Genomic DNA, 18255 nt, shown 5'->3' on the forward strand with positions numbered 1-18255 from the left:
CCTTGTTATTCACGAAAAGTTGTCTGTTTTTTAGTCCCTGTTTTTTGGCAACAAACAGCCAGTGCAACAGTAGTACAGATGTTAGCTGTGGCTAGCTAGCTCACTGACAGTATGTGCATGGAGTGTGTGTGCATGTGTGTGACAGCTTTGACTTACACAGATCTCAAGACTTAACAGCAAGTGCACCTTTGTCAGCTTTTCCTTCAGTCTTCTCTCATTTTCCCACCTTCTCTTAGAACATGGTGTTTTTACACAGGCGACAACCTCCGGTTCCGAAAAGTGAAGCCAATGCGGAAGTGCTTTAAATTTGCATTATGTCTAATGGCCAGCAGGGGGCGACTCCTCTGGTTGCAAAAAGAAGTCTGATTGTATAGAAGTCTGAGAAAATGACTCTATTTCTCACTTGATTTATTACCTCAGTAAACATTGTAAACATGAGTTTATGGTCTCAATCGCTAGTTTCAAGTCTTCTTCAATACAGCATGATGTTCATTTAATAAATTATGGTCTCATTTAGAGTCAAATAGACCATAAAGCAGGGGATGCTTTAGGGCGGGGCTACCTTGTGATTGACAGGTCACTACCACGGCGTTGTCCTCACAACTTTAACCCTTTCACAGTATGTCTTCAGTTCATGAATGTTAATTGTAACATTTTGGTTGCCCAAAATTGTCTTGTTCAGCGTTCGGTTGTACTTAGCTCCACCCTCCCGTGTCACTTCCGGTTGCAAAAAAACAAGATGGCGACTGCAAAAATACCGAACTTGAAGCTTCAAAACCGTAGTCCACAAAACAATGGGTGACGTCACGTTGACTAAGTCCACTTCTTATATACAATCTATTGTTTTACATAATAGAAGAAAGATTGACATAATAGAAGAAAGTTTTACAAAGTCCAACAGGAGCCATCTAGACAGATCAATCTGTGATAGCCAAAGGTTTGCAAGCAGGTGCTGAGTCAGCAGAAGTTTTTGCGTGAAGAAATCCTTGGTGGTAGGCTGAACCTCTGGTGAGTAACAGCAAAGGAGATAGACAAACAATTTCCAGAGGAGTAAAATGATTGTAAAAGCAAATTGTTAGATCCAATAAACAGGTTAAAGGTTTGGCTCTCTGTTCGTCTGTCAACATCTCATAAACGTTTTAATGGATTTCCATGAAACCTAGCAATTAATTATATCGTGTTGGCAATCCAGATCTAGGAATCCTGCCATTAGATATTTTTTTGCTATAACTTTCAGTCATCAATTATTTAATCAATGTAAAAGATCCTGGCATGTTTTGATTAAACAGTGTAGAAAAACATAAAATTATGCACCCGCAAAAGTGCTGTTCACAACATTTCCCTTCATCCATTTTAAGACAGGCCCTTGGCAAGTCCAAACATGCATCAATGATATGCCAAATAGTTACTGGAAGTAAAGGTCAAAAGGCAGAAACGTCAGAACTGGACCACCATCAAAATCGTATCCGTTGCTCCGTTCCCCAAAGCCCACCAACTCTTACGAAAATCTTTTCATGTTTCGGAAAGCCACTTCACAACTTGCCAGCACCAAAAGCGCCAGTGAAATTTGAACCTCGTCAGAACTTGCGGTTCATCTGACATTAGTAGCTTTCAGCTGGCTTGTTTCATGGTCCGTGAGTCTGTCTCATAAAGGCCCGTGGAATGTTGGCCAATGTCGTTGTCGTCACTCACACATCACATCCTGCTGTGTATACGGCTGTGTTTACTTGGCCATACTTGTCCTCACAAAAAAGCCACAAGGATGACCATAATTATTCAAAGAATAATGGCAACTATGACTCTGCAAGCCATTCACAGCTGCTCTACTCGCAGCATGAAGAGTGTGAACATGTGTGCAGAGCAAGTTGCCCCTTTACTGGCTTTACTCTACATAGTTTAAAAACATGTTGAGAGAAACTTCATTGGTTTTCGGTTAATGTTTGCATGTGTTGAAGATTTTCATCTAATTGAAAGAAGTCAAGTGCCTGACGATGTGGGACCAACATGTGTAATGTCATAACAAGCACACAACATACACCAGGCTTTCGAAGTGACGGCTCTTCTTCGTTGGTTTTCGGCTGTATTTCAAGCCTTTCTGCACTGGATTCTGTCGAAACCAAATTGCCGTGGTCATTTTTTATTATTTTTTCCACTGATTTAGTTTTGATATGATTTTCCAGCCCATCTAGAAAGCATATCATTTCATTTTCTGTCTGATGTTTGTTTAACATGAAAGCATTAGTAGCCACCACCTGAATCATCCTTTAAACAAACTTTGCAGGGTTGTGCCGGAGAAAGTGTTGAGTGAAATTCCCATTCATTGAAACCACATATGGTGTAAGTGTCATGAAGCCATTAAATAAACATCAGCTCTTGTGCTTTGTTGCAAGTTGATGCAAAATTTTAAAAGCTGGACTATCTGGTGGCCTTTTCTAAAATATAAACCTGCACCCAATCCTATAAACTAAAGCGAGGATTTTGACCTACTGAACCGAGACAACAAAATTCAGTGAGTGTCAGATCACATGGAGAAACCACATAGATTAGTTCTATCCATAAGGCTCCCAGCTGTAACACACTTCCCTTATGCAAGTAGCTTTGATATTTCACAGTTCCTGGCAGCTGACACCCTGAGGAAATCCTTCATGCCACCACATGTCCGCTCAGACCACACAAAAACAGATCAACATGCTTGTTTTTCAGTCAGTCACTTCAAGTGTTGAACACTTTCTGCACGTTTGAGGTAGAGATAATATCATATGTCAGTGAGTTTGGATATCACTTGAGATTGTTTGCTTGTGACTGGTCACGTCTGGAAGTTTCTGAATAACATTTATTAAGCCCCAAATGTTTTTGAGAAGACAAAGATCATCAAAATAGAAAAAGCAGTGGAATCTATTAAGATTTGTTTAAGATTTTGGGGGTTGACTTTTGCTTTGCTGAACATCTTGTTTCATGACTGCTTGCAAAATCCTTGACCTTATGTAGCCTACTGTAGTTGTATCTGGGGCATCTCTGATTTCATACACTGCATCCTGTACAAATGTGTTCTTGACATGCAGAGGGTGAGGCATAACTGATGAATTTCACGAGACCCCAATCATTTCTCTTTTGCTAATCTCTTATCGTCCCTGTCCGCCATTGAAAGGCGATTCGTTTTGGTGAGCAGTAGAAGCTTGGTGGAATTGAATTATCTCCCATCTGAGCTTTACATGCCACTTTTCCTTCGGTCTTTCCTGCTGTTGATGGATCATTGTTCTATTCTCTTCCTGTTGTGGCTCCGTTTGAGAAATATATAGTGACAGGAGGAACGTGGGTGGTGGACTTTGCTTTGCATCTAAACGGCCAAACTGGCAAGGGAAAGTGTAGACGGCAAAAAGTATGAATGTAGAAAGCAACAAGCTGCTACAGAAACGCAAGCATGGTCATAAAACCTTTGCTTAAATAAACTACAGAACAAAATCCTGTTCTACCGGTTGAAGTGCCTGAAGATTAAACATGGCTCAGCTCGCTATTGCATTCTATCCCTCTTACTGAGCCCCATTTGGGCAACACTCTAAAGCTTTATTCACCAAAGAGGAGGTTCACTTTCAAGGTTGCTGAATTGTTTTTGGGTTAGGCTTCGGCTGGCCCTAATCTCTATTAAGAGGAGAACTGCGGATTCATTGCATAATATGGTCCGATTGGCACAGAGAGCTGATAGGAGGTCAGCCAAATGAATGGCAGCTGTTAATGTACGGTAAGCCAACGCAGCTCCATTAGGCAGTAAAATACTTCAAACCTAAAATCTCCTTGTAAGCAAACAAAAAGTTTTGTTAACATTCAGTATTCCTTACTAAGAAGGACTGTGTGTATCCATTGGCAAAGGTGATCTTTAAAAATATATTTGTTTTAATCTGTGCATTGTTTACATCCAGCAGCCTTCCTCACTTGCCTTTTGTTGGCGCATTGCTACGTTTGCATTATTATCAGCAGCTGTCAATCAGCCACCCACGTGCAACTTTGTCCTCATGCACATGTGTGATACAAACAAAACCAGGGAGCCACTCGTGAAAGTGTTCCATAGTGCTACTAGTGGTAAAAAGTTCCACAGGATAAGGATTCATTCATAACTGCAAAACCCACATCTTTTAACATTTAAAAAAAAAGGATTTTCCCAAAGATACTCTTAGAAACGATCAAAGATTACAGACTGATTGAAATTCTGTAGTTCAAAGTTTGATAATCACTTGTGAATGCATTAGACTTTAATTTAAGTAGAACTATGGAAACTGAAATTCACTGTTCCTTTCAATACTCATTCGCTTATCGACCACTTTAAGACCTGGCAAACAAAACGGGCATTATGTTGCTCTTTTCAAACTGATACCGCCCTGATATAGACATCAAATTTAGGAGACAAAACACTACATCGTCTGTCCCCGGGGCAATGCTGGCAATGGAACGAAATGTGCAGACTAAATACTGACACATGCAGATCCATATTATGATAATATCTTCTGTTATTCAAGTTATATCTGATGATCTCAGCTTCACTCGATATAAACATGTACGATGAGATCTAATAGCGTTAGATCACTTACCTGCATGTCACAACAACACCGTGTTGCGACATGACTGTCAGTTATTCGAAATCTACCCTTCTCACGGCTCTAAAAGTCGGCTGAGCACCAGCAGTGTGACAGCGACTGAAGACAGCTCACCTGCGGTCTGAAAAATGCTGATCCGACCACTTAAAACAGATGAAAGCTGCTAGTTTGCATCTGCATGAAAGGAGTCTCTGTTTACTTAAAGAGAAATGTTGCCTGGCGGAAGACGAACTATCACATTTTAAAGTAGTTGAGAGGAATATAAATATTTGAATTGCATTTTTTTTTTTTTTTCATTTACTCAGTCTATCTTCCTCAGGTGGTCTTTAGATGCTTATGCCTGCCCTAAAAAAAGAACCCAGGACTACTTTACCCAAATAAACTTAACAAAAAGTAGATCCAAGCCAGCACAGAAAAGCACGGGAGGAAATAATAAAATGAATGATGTCTTAATTCCATTAAGCTCCTTTAGTTTTAGGGTCCTGGTATTGTTCTTGTTGGCTCACTGTCATGGCTTACTGGGACACTTGAGTGGAATGAAGCCATTGTTAATGTTATTAGTAACACTTTGCTTTTTTTCTGCTATGACAAGTCAAAATGTCTGCTGTGAAAAATTAGGTATTATGTCTTAAATGGTACATTCAAAACTTCCGTTGGTTGACGTCACCATTGCAGAAGTCTAAAGTTTCTATCTTGGAAAAGTGGCACGATTTTTCCCATGGCATCAATGAACTTAAAGACACAAACGTACTTAAATTCAGTAGCAGCATGGGTGCCAATCAATAATTTTTTTGCGAGCGACTAAGGATTTTTACACGGACTTGAGACTCGTTAATAGTAAATTAAGACAGACATAAACTGGACCCGAGGGATGGTCGACAACCGTGACGACACTGATAATTCACTTCCCTTCTTTTACAATACCGGTACGACATGAAACACTGCATCCTGTTTTATTGAGGGCTTCACCTGTAAGTTGCTGTAAAATCACTATAAATCACGGCGCCTCGTCGTTTTATTGCTGCCTTGCGTAACCGAAAAGGTTCCTTTGCCATCTGGGGCTCTTTGGCTGAGCGGCCCATCTGAAGGAAAAAATATATATTGTTTTATTGTTGCTGTTGTGGTTGCATAATATAAATAGCCCATAATTGCTAAACTTGGACCAAATGAAATCCCCATATATTCCAAACTTTTATTACGTTATGATAGCATGTCTTTGCGACACACAGAGATTACATTTGGTTTTTTTTAAAAACATGACGCAAAGCGGTGCCCTCTGCCCCCCTTGACCTTGTTTATAGAGTAAGGTCTATGACCTGCTCTATATATAAAGCGTCTCGAGATAACTTCTGTTATGATTTGACGCTATATTAAATTAAATTAAATTTAATTGTTGTGTGACACTGCAGCATCCAAACTTTTTATCTTTGCCGTTGACGGCTCCGGGTGAGTCTTTTTAAGGTGACGAATGGTAAAACGAATGGGATGCCCTGTGAATACAAATCTTCACATATGCTTCTGAACAATGCACAGCTTGTCACGTTTACATCACGCCGCCCAGTTAAGTGTGCGTTCTGTAGAGATACGGGGATCTGATGGTTTGACTGTTGAATCATGCTCGATTAGATGGTCGCCCTTTTTTCAGATTAGAGCAACAGGCTCTCAAAATTGTGCACATCCCTGCTGCTTTATGCTTATAATGACAGCCCGTAGATATGGTCAGCGGTTTGGGAAGGCTGATAGCTGTTAGGTGTGACCACACTGATGACTTTTTTAACAAACCTGTTGGTGAGTTGTCACCTGCAAAATCTGCAAATTTCTCTTCTGTCTGTGATTTACTGCGTCATTGTTGTGTGCAGAGAAGCCAGTGTCCCCTATTGTTACATTGGTTACAATGAGTTGAGGATTATCTGTAGATCAAACAATCATCTCATGTTGTTTTTGATATTATTTATTATATGTTAGAAGATGTGACTAATTGTCAAAACGCCGTGTTTGTCTCTTTTGACCTACAGATTTGGATACGCGTCTGTGTCCATTTACTGCTGTTCATCACGCTTGGGGTACATTCAAGTAAATTTGACGTCAACCCAGTGACAGATGACATCTCGAGACTCTCTATTTTGGTAAGGACAATATTGTAATTCAAACGTTTCAAGCTGAAGCCCCAGTCTAATTATGTGTATCATATATCACTTTACCATATGATGAGGAACTATCAGGTCACAATCATGGCTGGAAGGATATGTCATTTTATAATACATGTTCTTGAGTTTTTGTGGCGCTGCGTCCGCCATTCCCGTAGCTTCTTCTTGGATGCATGCTTACAATCTGGCACCTTGTCGCTACGTTTTTATAGAGGTTGACGCCAAGAAACGCCCCAAACACAGCAACATAAGAAAATATAGACGGAGGATACAGACAAAAAAAAACATACCAAAAGAGATTGGCAAGCAAACTTGCTATACATTTGACTCACTAACTGAAACTATTGTCCTGTTTTGGCAAAGAATTAAGTGACCTTTTGTCTACACACTACACAATTAACTTGCAGGTATATTCACTTGAGGTGTTTGCAGTTTTTTTTTATTTCTGAATTAAATTGTATGTGCTGTATTGCTACTTTTTAGGATTTAAATGCAATTTGTCTGTAATTTAATGTTTTTGTACTTTTTCTTTTTCTTTCTACAGAGACAAAATATTCCTAAAGATTACAAAATTCCTGTACACTACGTTCCCAAAGAAGAGGTAAGATATTGTGTTATCCGCCCACAGTAAATCATGGGGAATAATGATAATTACCAAAATCTGATGACCAGATTTGTGTGAAATTTAGCATATTCACACTTCCAACTTTTCAGTAGAAACCTTTGAATTTGCAAATGAGCAGATGTCCTTATCATTACTCACATTGACACAAACATAACAGACCTTCACATTCGTGCTCCCAAGAGCAAGAAACCTTTGGTTACCTTTTTTCCTCAGCCACCCCTTCGCTCCAAACTTCAGCTGACCTTATGATTATTGTAGAGTGTATTGTTGTGTCATCTGCCAAGTCCAGTCTTAACTGTGAAAGTAACGTCTGACTGGGAGGATTATTAGACGTGTTTTTGTAAATCTAATTAGCACCACTATGTATTCAATTCTCACACCGTACTTGCTATTGCTCATTTTATGCCATATCTCTGCTCTTTTTTCTTCTAGGGAGGGATGTGTTGGGTAAAATTAAACGTCTTCTACTTGGAGGCGAGTTTACAAGATTTAGCACACAAGTTTGGAAACATTTCATCCAACAGAAAAGATATTAGCATATTCATCCAAATGCTCCAAGAACTGCGGCTCAACATGGGGTCTGTGGTAAGTTCATATTGTGGTTGTACTGTAGACCTATTGAATGTGTCCAATGACAAAAGCAAAATCATAAATAGCATGTCCATTGTTGCTGTGTTTGAAGTACATCTTTGCTTTGATTTAAATATTTAAAGCTGAAATCCATAAATTGTCCACCTTTATGTCAGCGAGAGGTAATTTTAAATTATGTTCAAACTACAAAAATAGATGGCAGAATATCCAGAGTTCATGTACGCTAATGTCATAGCTTAGTGGTCGCACGTCATTGATGTAGCCATGTGGTGAGCACAGCTTACTGTACACGAACATGTGAAATAGATCTCCTGCTATGGATTCATGAGGCCGACAAACTAGCATGACTGACGAATGCTCACATCATAGGGCGTCACATAAAAGGCTGCTTTGTTCATATAATGTCAGTCCGTCGATACGGTCAGTGATTTGGGAGCTAATGGCTGTTATGTGTGGCCACACTGATGACCCTGAGAGTTTTATAAAACTGTTGGTGAGTTGCAGTGTCACCTGCAAAAATCTACAAAATTCTGTTGTGGCTGTGATGCACCAGGTGAAGAACCAGGGCGACAATCATATCATATGCTGTTTGATTTACTTACAGCTTTAAAGCCAACTTAATCCTCTCAACTAAACCCCTTGAAATTAACTGCTTAAAGTCAAACATGAATCTCTTTGAGAAACTGTGAGTCTTTTTTGTCTTTGCAGGAGCCAATCATGTATGATTTTGAGTGCCACTACAGGGAAGAGAGGTGGCCGACAGTGCGATACTTTGACTTCGTCAAAGACTTCCTCATAGCTGCACAGAATAAAGAAGATTCAGATGACTGTGATCCTCCTCCCTGTCCCACAACACCATACACAGCAACAACAGAAGCATATTTAAAAGGTGAATATTTAATTATATGTAGTATTTTTATGCTGTGCTTGTTAACAGAGTTAGTATTTTTGGCAACTCAGCATGTCAGTGAGGTGTGACATCAATGAACTACAACAGGTTTGTGTATCTCTTGGTATGCATCTGGTTATGAAATCAAAGATGAGTATTAAATGATAATCCATTTTTAATGACTATGACAAGATCCTTTTTTTGGAATCTTCATTGTTGATTGTGAAAAATCAAGTCAAATCAGATGTCCTAGAACAAGCCATTTTTTTGTTAATGATACATAGTGCTGAAACATTTAGGCGATCAATCGATTAGATCAAGGAGAAAATGTATCAACAGTTTTGACAGTCGATTGGTTGTTTAAAGGGGACATATGATGCTCATTCTCAGGTTCATTCTTGTATTTTGTGTTTTCTACTAGATCATGTTTACACACTTTGGTACTTTCGCAGTATTTCTATAGCACCTGGACCTGCTATATAATGAAAAAGACATGGAAATCTCACTTTCTACAACATGGGACCTTTAAGTCTTTATCAAGAAAAAGCACCAAAATATGAGGATTTCCTGCTCAATGCTAAACAGTCTTCGGACTCTTGGTTAGACAAAGCAAGAAAGGTGCCACCTTTGAGAACGATAGATAATGAAATTAGCCATTAGTTGCAGCTCTTTTGTGTCTTGCTGCTATGTTTATGGGTGGATGGATTTTGGTGCCTGGGAGAGCACGTTTGTTGCTGGCGCCACTATTAACTATACTGTTAACTCCATGGCCTCTTTCACAACCAGCTACATATTATTTTCACTGAGGCCTTTGCTCTGCATTTATTGCAGTAAAAATAACATTTTCCAACTTTAATATAAAACCCGTCAGTTGTGATTTATAGATGTTCTGTACATTTTGATCACCATTGGTTCGGATTCTCGTCAAATCAGCGGTAAGCTGGGCGTACGTTTGTTTTATTTGAGCAGGCGGGGTCGGGGCTGTTAAAAGAAAAATAAGACACAGCTGTGATTTCTACCTCTTGTGGAGAAAAAGCTCCGAGATGACCTGTTTGAACTGGCTTATCGCAGGTGTTAACCCGGTGATTTAGGTATGCTTCAGTTGTAACTTCCAAACGATGAGCTGTACACTGGGCACTCCTGTTCATCCCATCTGGTGTGAGATGTTTTAAACCACAGGATACTACAATAAAATAACAAGACCGGCAGAAGATAAGTCAGTCCAGCTTTCTCTGGCGGAGACTTGAGTGTGGTTTTATCTCCTCATGAGACGCGAGAGGGGAGGGACTCAACACCAACATTGTATTTGGCGAACAAAGTGCACTTACATGTAGCAGGATGGGATGAGCCACATTTTGTTATAGAACTGCTGTATTTTTCACACAAATAGAACATTAACGATCCACACAGACTGTGTCTGCGAGTCAGTGAGTTTCTTTTTCACAGTTCAGATGGGTTTGGAATGAAGCCGGCCCATGATCCTGTCAGGAGCGAGATAAGATCACCTGAATGTCTGCCAACAATGTAATCCTGAGAACATTTGCTTAACATTTTGTCATATTAATACCAGCAGAAGCTCGACATTTACCGTAGAGCTGCAAGAGCCTTGAGTAAAGCTTTCAAAGAGTAAAGCAAAACACACATTTTGTCACTTACTTCTGGTTGTGTCTAGCCATGCAGACAGTAATGTATCTAGGGATTTTTTTTAATCAGATAAAAGTAGTACCAATAAAATGTGTTAACATCGAGCTCTGTGAGTAACCAGAGCACTGTTTCTGGTGAGATGCTTTACAGATGTGGATATCTCAAAACCTCAGCAAATAAATTCAAATGCTCTCATACCGCCAGTGATATGTGAGAAAATATGTTGGGGTTTTTGGGGGGTTAACCAACTTTTAGCGTTTTAAAGGGCTAGTGTGTAGCATTTTGAGGACAGAAATGGAATATAATATTCACAACTATGGTTTTCAATAGTGTATAATCACCTGAAACTAAGCATCGTTGTGTTTTCGTTAGCTTGGAATGAGCCGTTTATACCTACATAGGGAGCTGGTCTTCTTTATGGAGTTCACCATGTTGCACCCATGGATGTATAAAGAGAACTGGATACAGAGGCGCATGAAGCAAAAATGGCTCAACTGCCGAGTATAAAATTGCCCTGATCGCCCAGCAATCTTCTGCATCCATGGGCCCATATAGCAGGCGCATTAGTGTTTCCTTTTCCCGCCTCCCAGCTGCTCAGTCACGGGCTCATTCACAGAAACGGCAGCACGAAAAATAACTCTGGATTCAGCTATTAGTGCATTTTTAGGACATAATGGTTTAAATAAGGGCTATTCAAGCGTTCGTACAGGAAAGTTGATTTACCTAAAAAAAAAAAAAGATATATCCATTGAGTTACAGACGTCTCTTTCCCAATGTAAGTCTATGGGAAACAGTCTTTTTTGGTTCAATGGCATCACATGACGGACCCAGAAGTTATAATTTCATGGTTTGGCCACTATGGAAAATGGCTTCAAAGCCTGGCACTCTTCCTGGGGGCTTGGTTTCTCTGCCATGTTTCTACAGTTGTGCAGAGCAGATAAACACAAACACTGGCTCTAGAGACAGCCTTTTGCATTTTGACTTTACCTGAAGGCCACCGTAGTTCTCCAACACGCTTGTGAAACTGCGGTAACGTGAGGCACAGAGTGCAAAACGTTGGTACCGCCAGCTGCTGTTTGAATTTTGTTGCTTCTAAAGTAGGCGAGGCGAAGGTCCTGAAAGCTACGACAGCGTTACCTCGGTTATGGACTCTGTAGCTCACGTTACCGCAGTCTTGGAAAGGGAGGGGGTGAGCGGAGGGGTATTCAGTTGGAACCTCGCTGCTAGATGCCACCAAATCCTGCACACTGGACCTTTTAAGTGTTTTGTTGTCGAAAACATTAGCGACAGTTGACGATGTAGGTCACACTTCCCACACTGAGCCGGTGTACAGATTCAAACCAGCAACATTCCAGTCACAAGTTCACTTCTGCTTGTAAAACCCCCGCCACCCTCTTTGGACTATTGTGAACAGGCTCTATTTAGGACAGATCTCTTGTGGCCGTTTCGAGAAGCTTTTAATCCAGGAACCATTATTGCTTCACAAGAACTTTGCAAGATAAAAACTCAAAACGGTCTCAGTGCTTAGACGGCCCATTGAGACACGGCTGAGTCACAGGACTGAGGGAAGGTGTCCCCAGGTAGCGCATGTGAATGGGAAGAAAAGGGCCGAAACCTGATTGTGTACGTGTTGATTACAGAGCAATCTTCCAATCTTCCCTAGCGCTTGGCTTTTCTTTGCCAGAGTGGTCGGATTAGATCTTTTATGTGTGTGTGCGGTGGGGAGGTAAAAAAAGGCGCCGTTGAGTTGACTTTTTAGCACCTGACAATGAAATGTTTTCATCATACAGCACTAACACTCCTTTTTCCCATTTTTGCTCATCTCCTCCCGTAACCCCAAACTCAACAACTCATCTCTTCTTCTTTTTTTTTTTTTTCCCAGAATCACCACCATCCAGCAGTAAAGGCTCAGACTGTGTGGGCTGCACACCATGTAAGTTTGCAATTCTCAAATCAAGTGTCAGGTCTGTGTTCGGGTTGCAAAACCAGCCCAGCTGGTGTGTCAAAGCAGCAGCTTTTGTCGGCTACGGTATTTTTGCCACATTCTGCAACAAGTAAACCCATTTCCCCCGAGCTGCTGTCACTTGATTGATGGGGCTCTGCGCGGGGCAAATTCCTCATGACGTCTTACTGTATGTCTCGTGTCTTATCTTGTCTGACTTTTCTCTACCCACATTGTTGAGACCCTTGCAATGTGCTACATTTTTAGAAGAATGTAAATTATTTGCATAGAAACTGAATAGGGCTTTGTCAATCGATTAAAATATTTAATCGTATGATTGTCCGCGATTAATGGAAATTAATCACATAATTATTTTATCTGTTCGAAATGTACCTTAAAGGGAGATTTTTCAAGTATTTAATACTCTTATCAACATAGGAGTAGACAAATATGCTGCTTTATGCAAATATATTTATTATTGGAAATCAATTAACAACACAATACAATTACAAATATCGTCCAGAAACCCTCACAGGTACTGCATTTAGCATAAAAAATATGTTCAAATCATAACATGGCAAACTGCAGCCCAACAGGCAACATCAGCTGTCAGTGTGTCAGTGTGCTGACTTGACTATGACTTGCCCCAAACTGCATATGATTATCATAAAGTGGGCATGTCTGTAAAGGGGAGACTCGTGGGGTACCCATAGAACCCATTTTCAGGTCAAGGGACCCCTTTGAAAATGGCCATGACAGTTTTTCCTCGCCAAAATTTAGCTCAAGTTTGGAGCGTTATTTGTCCTCCTTCCCGACAAGCTAGTATGACACGGTTGGTACCGATGGGTTCGTTAGTTTTTTAGTTTCATATGATACCGGTATCTTCACTCAATCGATTGTGTTAATGCGTTAAAGAAATTAGTGGCGTTAAAACAAATTTGCTTTGACATTTTGAAACTTTGACTTTCCTCTAACTCACACAATAATACTGTGTAAGTGCTCAATGAAATGTTTATGAAATCCCAGCATACTGTAAACGTGTTGTAATAACACAGAAGTAGCATTGAAGTGAGTTTCCCTTTTTGTTCAAACAGTGGCTCAGCTGAGCACTCTGTCTCTTGAAATGGAAAATAACCAATGAAAGATGTCATTCATAGTCGTTATTTTTTGGCTGTTTTATGTCATGTGTGTGTATATGTCAGCATTGATGGATGACAAGAACACGATCATTTGACACAACTTGAAAGCCCCACGTCACCCAAAACAGTGTTCTGTGTGTTCTTGTTGTTTTTCTTTGAAACTCGTGTGTGATACACTGTGTGCAGAGTTTAACTCTAGAAGGTGGTTTCCACATGGATCTGCTGACGGTTTTCTGTGCTCAAGTTAAAGCTGTGTTTAACACGTGTACATACCAGCATGATGTTGGGACATCACAACTATTTTGGAAGCCAGTCGTGGTCCAACATGATGATTTAAATGTTGTGTGGAAAAGTGCTTGTGTTCTTTAATGTCCGCTGTCAGCTGATAAACACTTCACACATCACACTCAGAAAAAAAAGTTAATATTGAAATGTAGACATTAAAAGTTGGATGAACAATGAATGCAGAATAAAGAATAAAACAATCCCTAAATCACCAACGTAACATATTTGCATTATTGCAGGGGAGTAACAAACATAACAGATATTTCAGTCTCTTGCATTATGATTTGTTACTAAAAAATATTCAAAGGGGAGAAAGTGATGTTTTGTTTTTTCTCTCTTTTTTTGTCCCAGATGAAACGAGTGCCCTGACTGAGGTGGTGGAGCGAAGCCTTCTCTCCTTATTGTTCATTCCACTCCTAGCTCTCGTATTCCTGCTTGTGTGGAAGGTGAGCTGACCTTTTACCCCCTAGGCGGTTTCATTTCATGAGGCACTCTGGAGATAGGACTGCTAGTGGACTGTTTTATTGTCGGGAGATACCACTTTGTTCCGCGGAATTTATGACAGCCCGGCGACAGCCTTTCAACTTTCTGCAGATGCTGTGCAGACTTCGTAGATCTGAGTTGTGTTGATTTCAGCTGGAACTGATTTCCAAACTGAGAACTTTTGATATTAAAACTATTTTTTCCGAAACAGGTTCGATCATGGAGGAACGAGGAGGATCTTCAACAGAATCCTGGAGAAGGTGGACTCATCACAGGAACAGAAGTGACCGCAACTCCACTAGATGCTGAAACATCAGAAAAGTGAGCAGTTTTTTTTTTCTATTTGACATTTACAGTCAAAATGTGAATAGAAAACGTTTCCCTTTTATGTGACTCATTGCCTGTTCACACTGCAAATTGGTTAGTTGCTTCGCGCCATATCGCTGCAGAAAGTGGGAGAGGCTCTACATTTATTCAGTGGTCCTTTAAAGTTTAGATTAATATTAGGGCTGTCAAAGTTAACGCCATAATAACGCGTTAACGCAAATTTGTTTTAATGCCACTAATTTCTATAATGCATTACCACAATCGATCTTTCGGAGGCTCAGTTTTTAAGCTAGAAGAATACTGATACCATGTCATACTAGCTTGTCACAAAGGAGGCTAAATAACGCTCTTTTGGCGAGGAAAAACTGGCATGGCCATTTTCAAAGGGGTCCCTTGACCTCTGACCTCAAGATATGTGAATGAAAATGGTTTCCATGGGTACCCACGAGTCTCCCCTTTACAGACATGCCCACTTTATGATAATCACATGCCGTTTGGGGCAAGTCATAGTCAAGTCAGCACACTGACACTGACAGCTGTTGTTGCCTGTTGGGCTGCAGTTTGTTATGATTTGAGCATATTTTTTATGCTAAATGCAGTACCTGTGAGGGTTTCTGGACAATATTTGTCATTGTTTTGTGTTATTAATTGATTTCCAATAATAAAAATGGACATACATTTCCATAAAGCAGCATATTTGAGTATTAAATACTTGACAAAATCTCCCTTTAAGGTACATTTTGAGCAGATAAATAACGTGTGATTAATCGCAATTAAATATTTGAATCGATTGACATCCCTAATTAATATGTATAATATTTTCACATATTTGAGTATTTACTCCCAGTGGTTTTGTAACATGGATGTCTCAGACTCATTTAAAGGAGGTAAAAGCTAGCACTTAGGTAGCATTGACTAAACCTGAGCAGAAAAATAAACTCAACAGAATCATCAATGACATGCAGTGTCGAGTATATTCCATTAGCAACACTGCATTCTTCAAATGTCAGACGTCATCAGGGTTGTTTGGGTTTGAGGCTTAATTGAATCCTAGCTTGGTTCCACTTTTTAACAGAATGCCTGTGTCACAAAAGAAAATGAAAAGGTTTGAAAAAAATGGCAACTCAGTAGACAGAGGGGGCATAATGAAAACCGCTATCCAGTTGCATGAATTGCATGGGAATTGCAATATTAAATTAGCACCTTTGGAACATGAGCCATACCAGGGATCAAAAGTCATATTATGATATTTCGGCCTCTGCTGCTTCAATTTGATAAACTTCATTGAAGCACAATACTAAATCACAGTTTCGCCCCTTTAATAGGGGCCCACAGCAAATGTTAGCTCCGGGGCCCCCCAGCAGGTTACTCTGGCCCTGGACATAAGAATATGTGCTTATATAGAAGCTGTTTTTGTAGTTTTTATACCTGCTGGTATAGAACTGAACTCTTCATTCCATTCATTTAGTCCATGACTGCAACAACACCGTCCACATATCAGCCAGTCTTTGCTGGTTCATCAGCCATGTAGGAAATTAAGTTTACTGTCTAATATTTTTCTCTCTGTTTTAATTACAGAAACATGTTGAACGTTTAAATAGCGTAACGCTTCTGCCCTTCGATGTTCTTCAGCGTAATTGGTGAGCTTTTTCATATCACGTTAAATTATCATGACGACAACATTTTTATAGTTTTGAAAATAAAGCTTTTTTGAATCCTTTCGTGTCACTCAGATCTCAAACCTCTCCCCTCACGTTTTCTCTCACAGGGCTCTACTCTTTTCTCATGTTGCTGTCCAAAGGTGATGAAAAAAAAAAAAACATGAAGCTGAATTCCATAGCGAGATCTCAAAGGTAAAAAGGCCTTTGGTTTTTGACTGCTCTCCAGATTAACGATGGCAGATTCATGCCATGCTCAAGATTCTTCTGGAAAAACCATGCCTGCTGCCGTATGGATAAGCTTGCCTTTCTTGTAAGACTGCATTAACCCCATGCTTCTGAAAAAGACTGAGATTTTAGCAGAGGGAAAAAACCTTGTACCGCAACCCCCCTCTACTGGATTCTCTGGCTCCTCTCTGGAATCGTCCATCACAACCTGCTGCATCATGAACTCATTGGGGGAAAACTTCCCCCTCAGCACGTTGCTACAGTCTGCCTGTGTTTTGGGGCCCACCAGTTCATCTTCAAATAGCAAAGCAGAGACTGACTGACACTGGTTATCGCTTGTATGAACTGAGGCATGAATTACTACCTCCGGTGACCCTCACGTTAACCACAACAGCTCTACAGTTTCCTCTTAGTCCGGGGTTTCCTTAAGAATATAATGTTAAACATTGTAGTTCCAAGTTGTAGTCACATTGTCTGGTTTAGGCATGTACCCATGGGGGTGTATGATGTATTTATTTATTGGTGGCAGCACTGAGCTGCTGCTGTTGATACAACTGAAATGTTTCAGGCAATCATTTAAGAGCACCTCTACTAATGGGTCACATTTAAAGAACAATCTATATACTAACACATCGTAAACCCAAAAAACACATTCCTGAACATGTTACATTTCCTCGTATGATGATGTTGTTGTTGTCGGTATATATGACTCGGGTGATTTAGGTTGTGTGAATGGATTACATGGAGAACAAAACACATATATACAAAATATGCTGCTTTGATTAACTTACATATAGACCATTGCAATCTGCAATGACATTCTGCTAGCGAGTATCAGGGATGACTTCTGTGGATCCAGGCTTTTTTTTTTTTTTTTTTTTTTTTTATTAAAAGGTGAATTCAGAACGTAGGTGTTAGACGCATGTAAGGCAACGATGGGCCTCCCATAGCAAATGTTAGCTCAACAATGCCTTTATTTTTTTTACTTATCTCACCTTTTATGCTTGCAAAGCAAAAACTGTTACAGGGGAGATTTTTTGATGGCCATTCCTCAATGAAAGGAAAAGAAACTAAATCATTAAAATTTGTGAAAGTAAGAAACAGTGTGTAAAAAGAGAACGAAATAAAAAAAGACTGAATATACAAATGCTATTCAGTATAACATTTTAAAGGAACAGTGTGTCGCATTTAGGGGGATCCAATGGCAGAAATTGACATATAATATTAATAAGTATGTTTTCTTTATTGTATAATCACCTGAAATAAGAAACATGTTTTTGTTACCTTAGAATGAGCTGTTTATATCGACTTAGGGAGCGGGTCCTCTTCACGGAGCTGGCCGCCAGAACCAAACTCTGGCTCTAGAGAGGGACATTCACGTTTTCGCGTCAAGCCACCGTCGTTCTCCTACACGCTTGGCACATGGGAGAAGTTTCAGTTGGTTGCAATCTTGAACCTCGCCGCTAGATGCCGCCAGATCCTACACACTGCACCTTTAAATCAAGCTATCAACTCTTGGCTGTCCACTCAACGACCAAATATACTCGCACATCAAACCCATTAGCTTAGACCTGTCACTCATACGGTTTAATCTGTTCTTACTAACTTTGCCTTTGTCCAGTATCAGTGTTGTGCTTGTATAATAAAACCCATTATAGACAATCTGACAAAGCTAGTTAGTGCATTTATCCAGATTGGAATGCTAATG

At 40.0% G+C, this 18255-nt stretch overlaps 1 protein-coding gene across 1 annotated transcript in view; it reads left to right on the top strand.

Moving 5' to 3' along the window:
* Positions 1-17694, top strand: part of kitlga (kit ligand a) — a 32693-nt gene extending 14999 nt beyond the window's left edge. Inside the window, exons 2-10 of the mRNA XM_074633679.1 lie at positions 6605-6715; positions 7281-7337; positions 7794-7946; positions 8661-8841; positions 12368-12418; positions 14203-14297; positions 14546-14655; positions 16240-16301; positions 16430-17694. Coding sequence (XP_074489780.1) covers positions 6605-6715; positions 7281-7337; positions 7794-7946; positions 8661-8841; positions 12368-12418; positions 14203-14297; positions 14546-14655; positions 16240-16258 — 777 coding nt within the window. The 3' untranslated portion in view covers positions 16259-16301; positions 16430-17694. The remainder of the gene's footprint in view (positions 1-6604; positions 6716-7280; positions 7338-7793; positions 7947-8660; positions 8842-12367; positions 12419-14202; positions 14298-14545; positions 14656-16239; positions 16302-16429) is intronic.
* The last annotated feature ends 561 nt before the right edge of the window (positions 17695-18255 follow it).

Source organism: Sebastes fasciatus, chromosome 4, assembly GCF_043250625.1.
Source record: "Sebastes fasciatus isolate fSebFas1 chromosome 4, fSebFas1.pri, whole genome shotgun sequence".
NCBI classification, from domain to species: Eukaryota; Metazoa; Chordata; class Actinopteri; order Perciformes; family Sebastidae; genus Sebastes; species Sebastes fasciatus.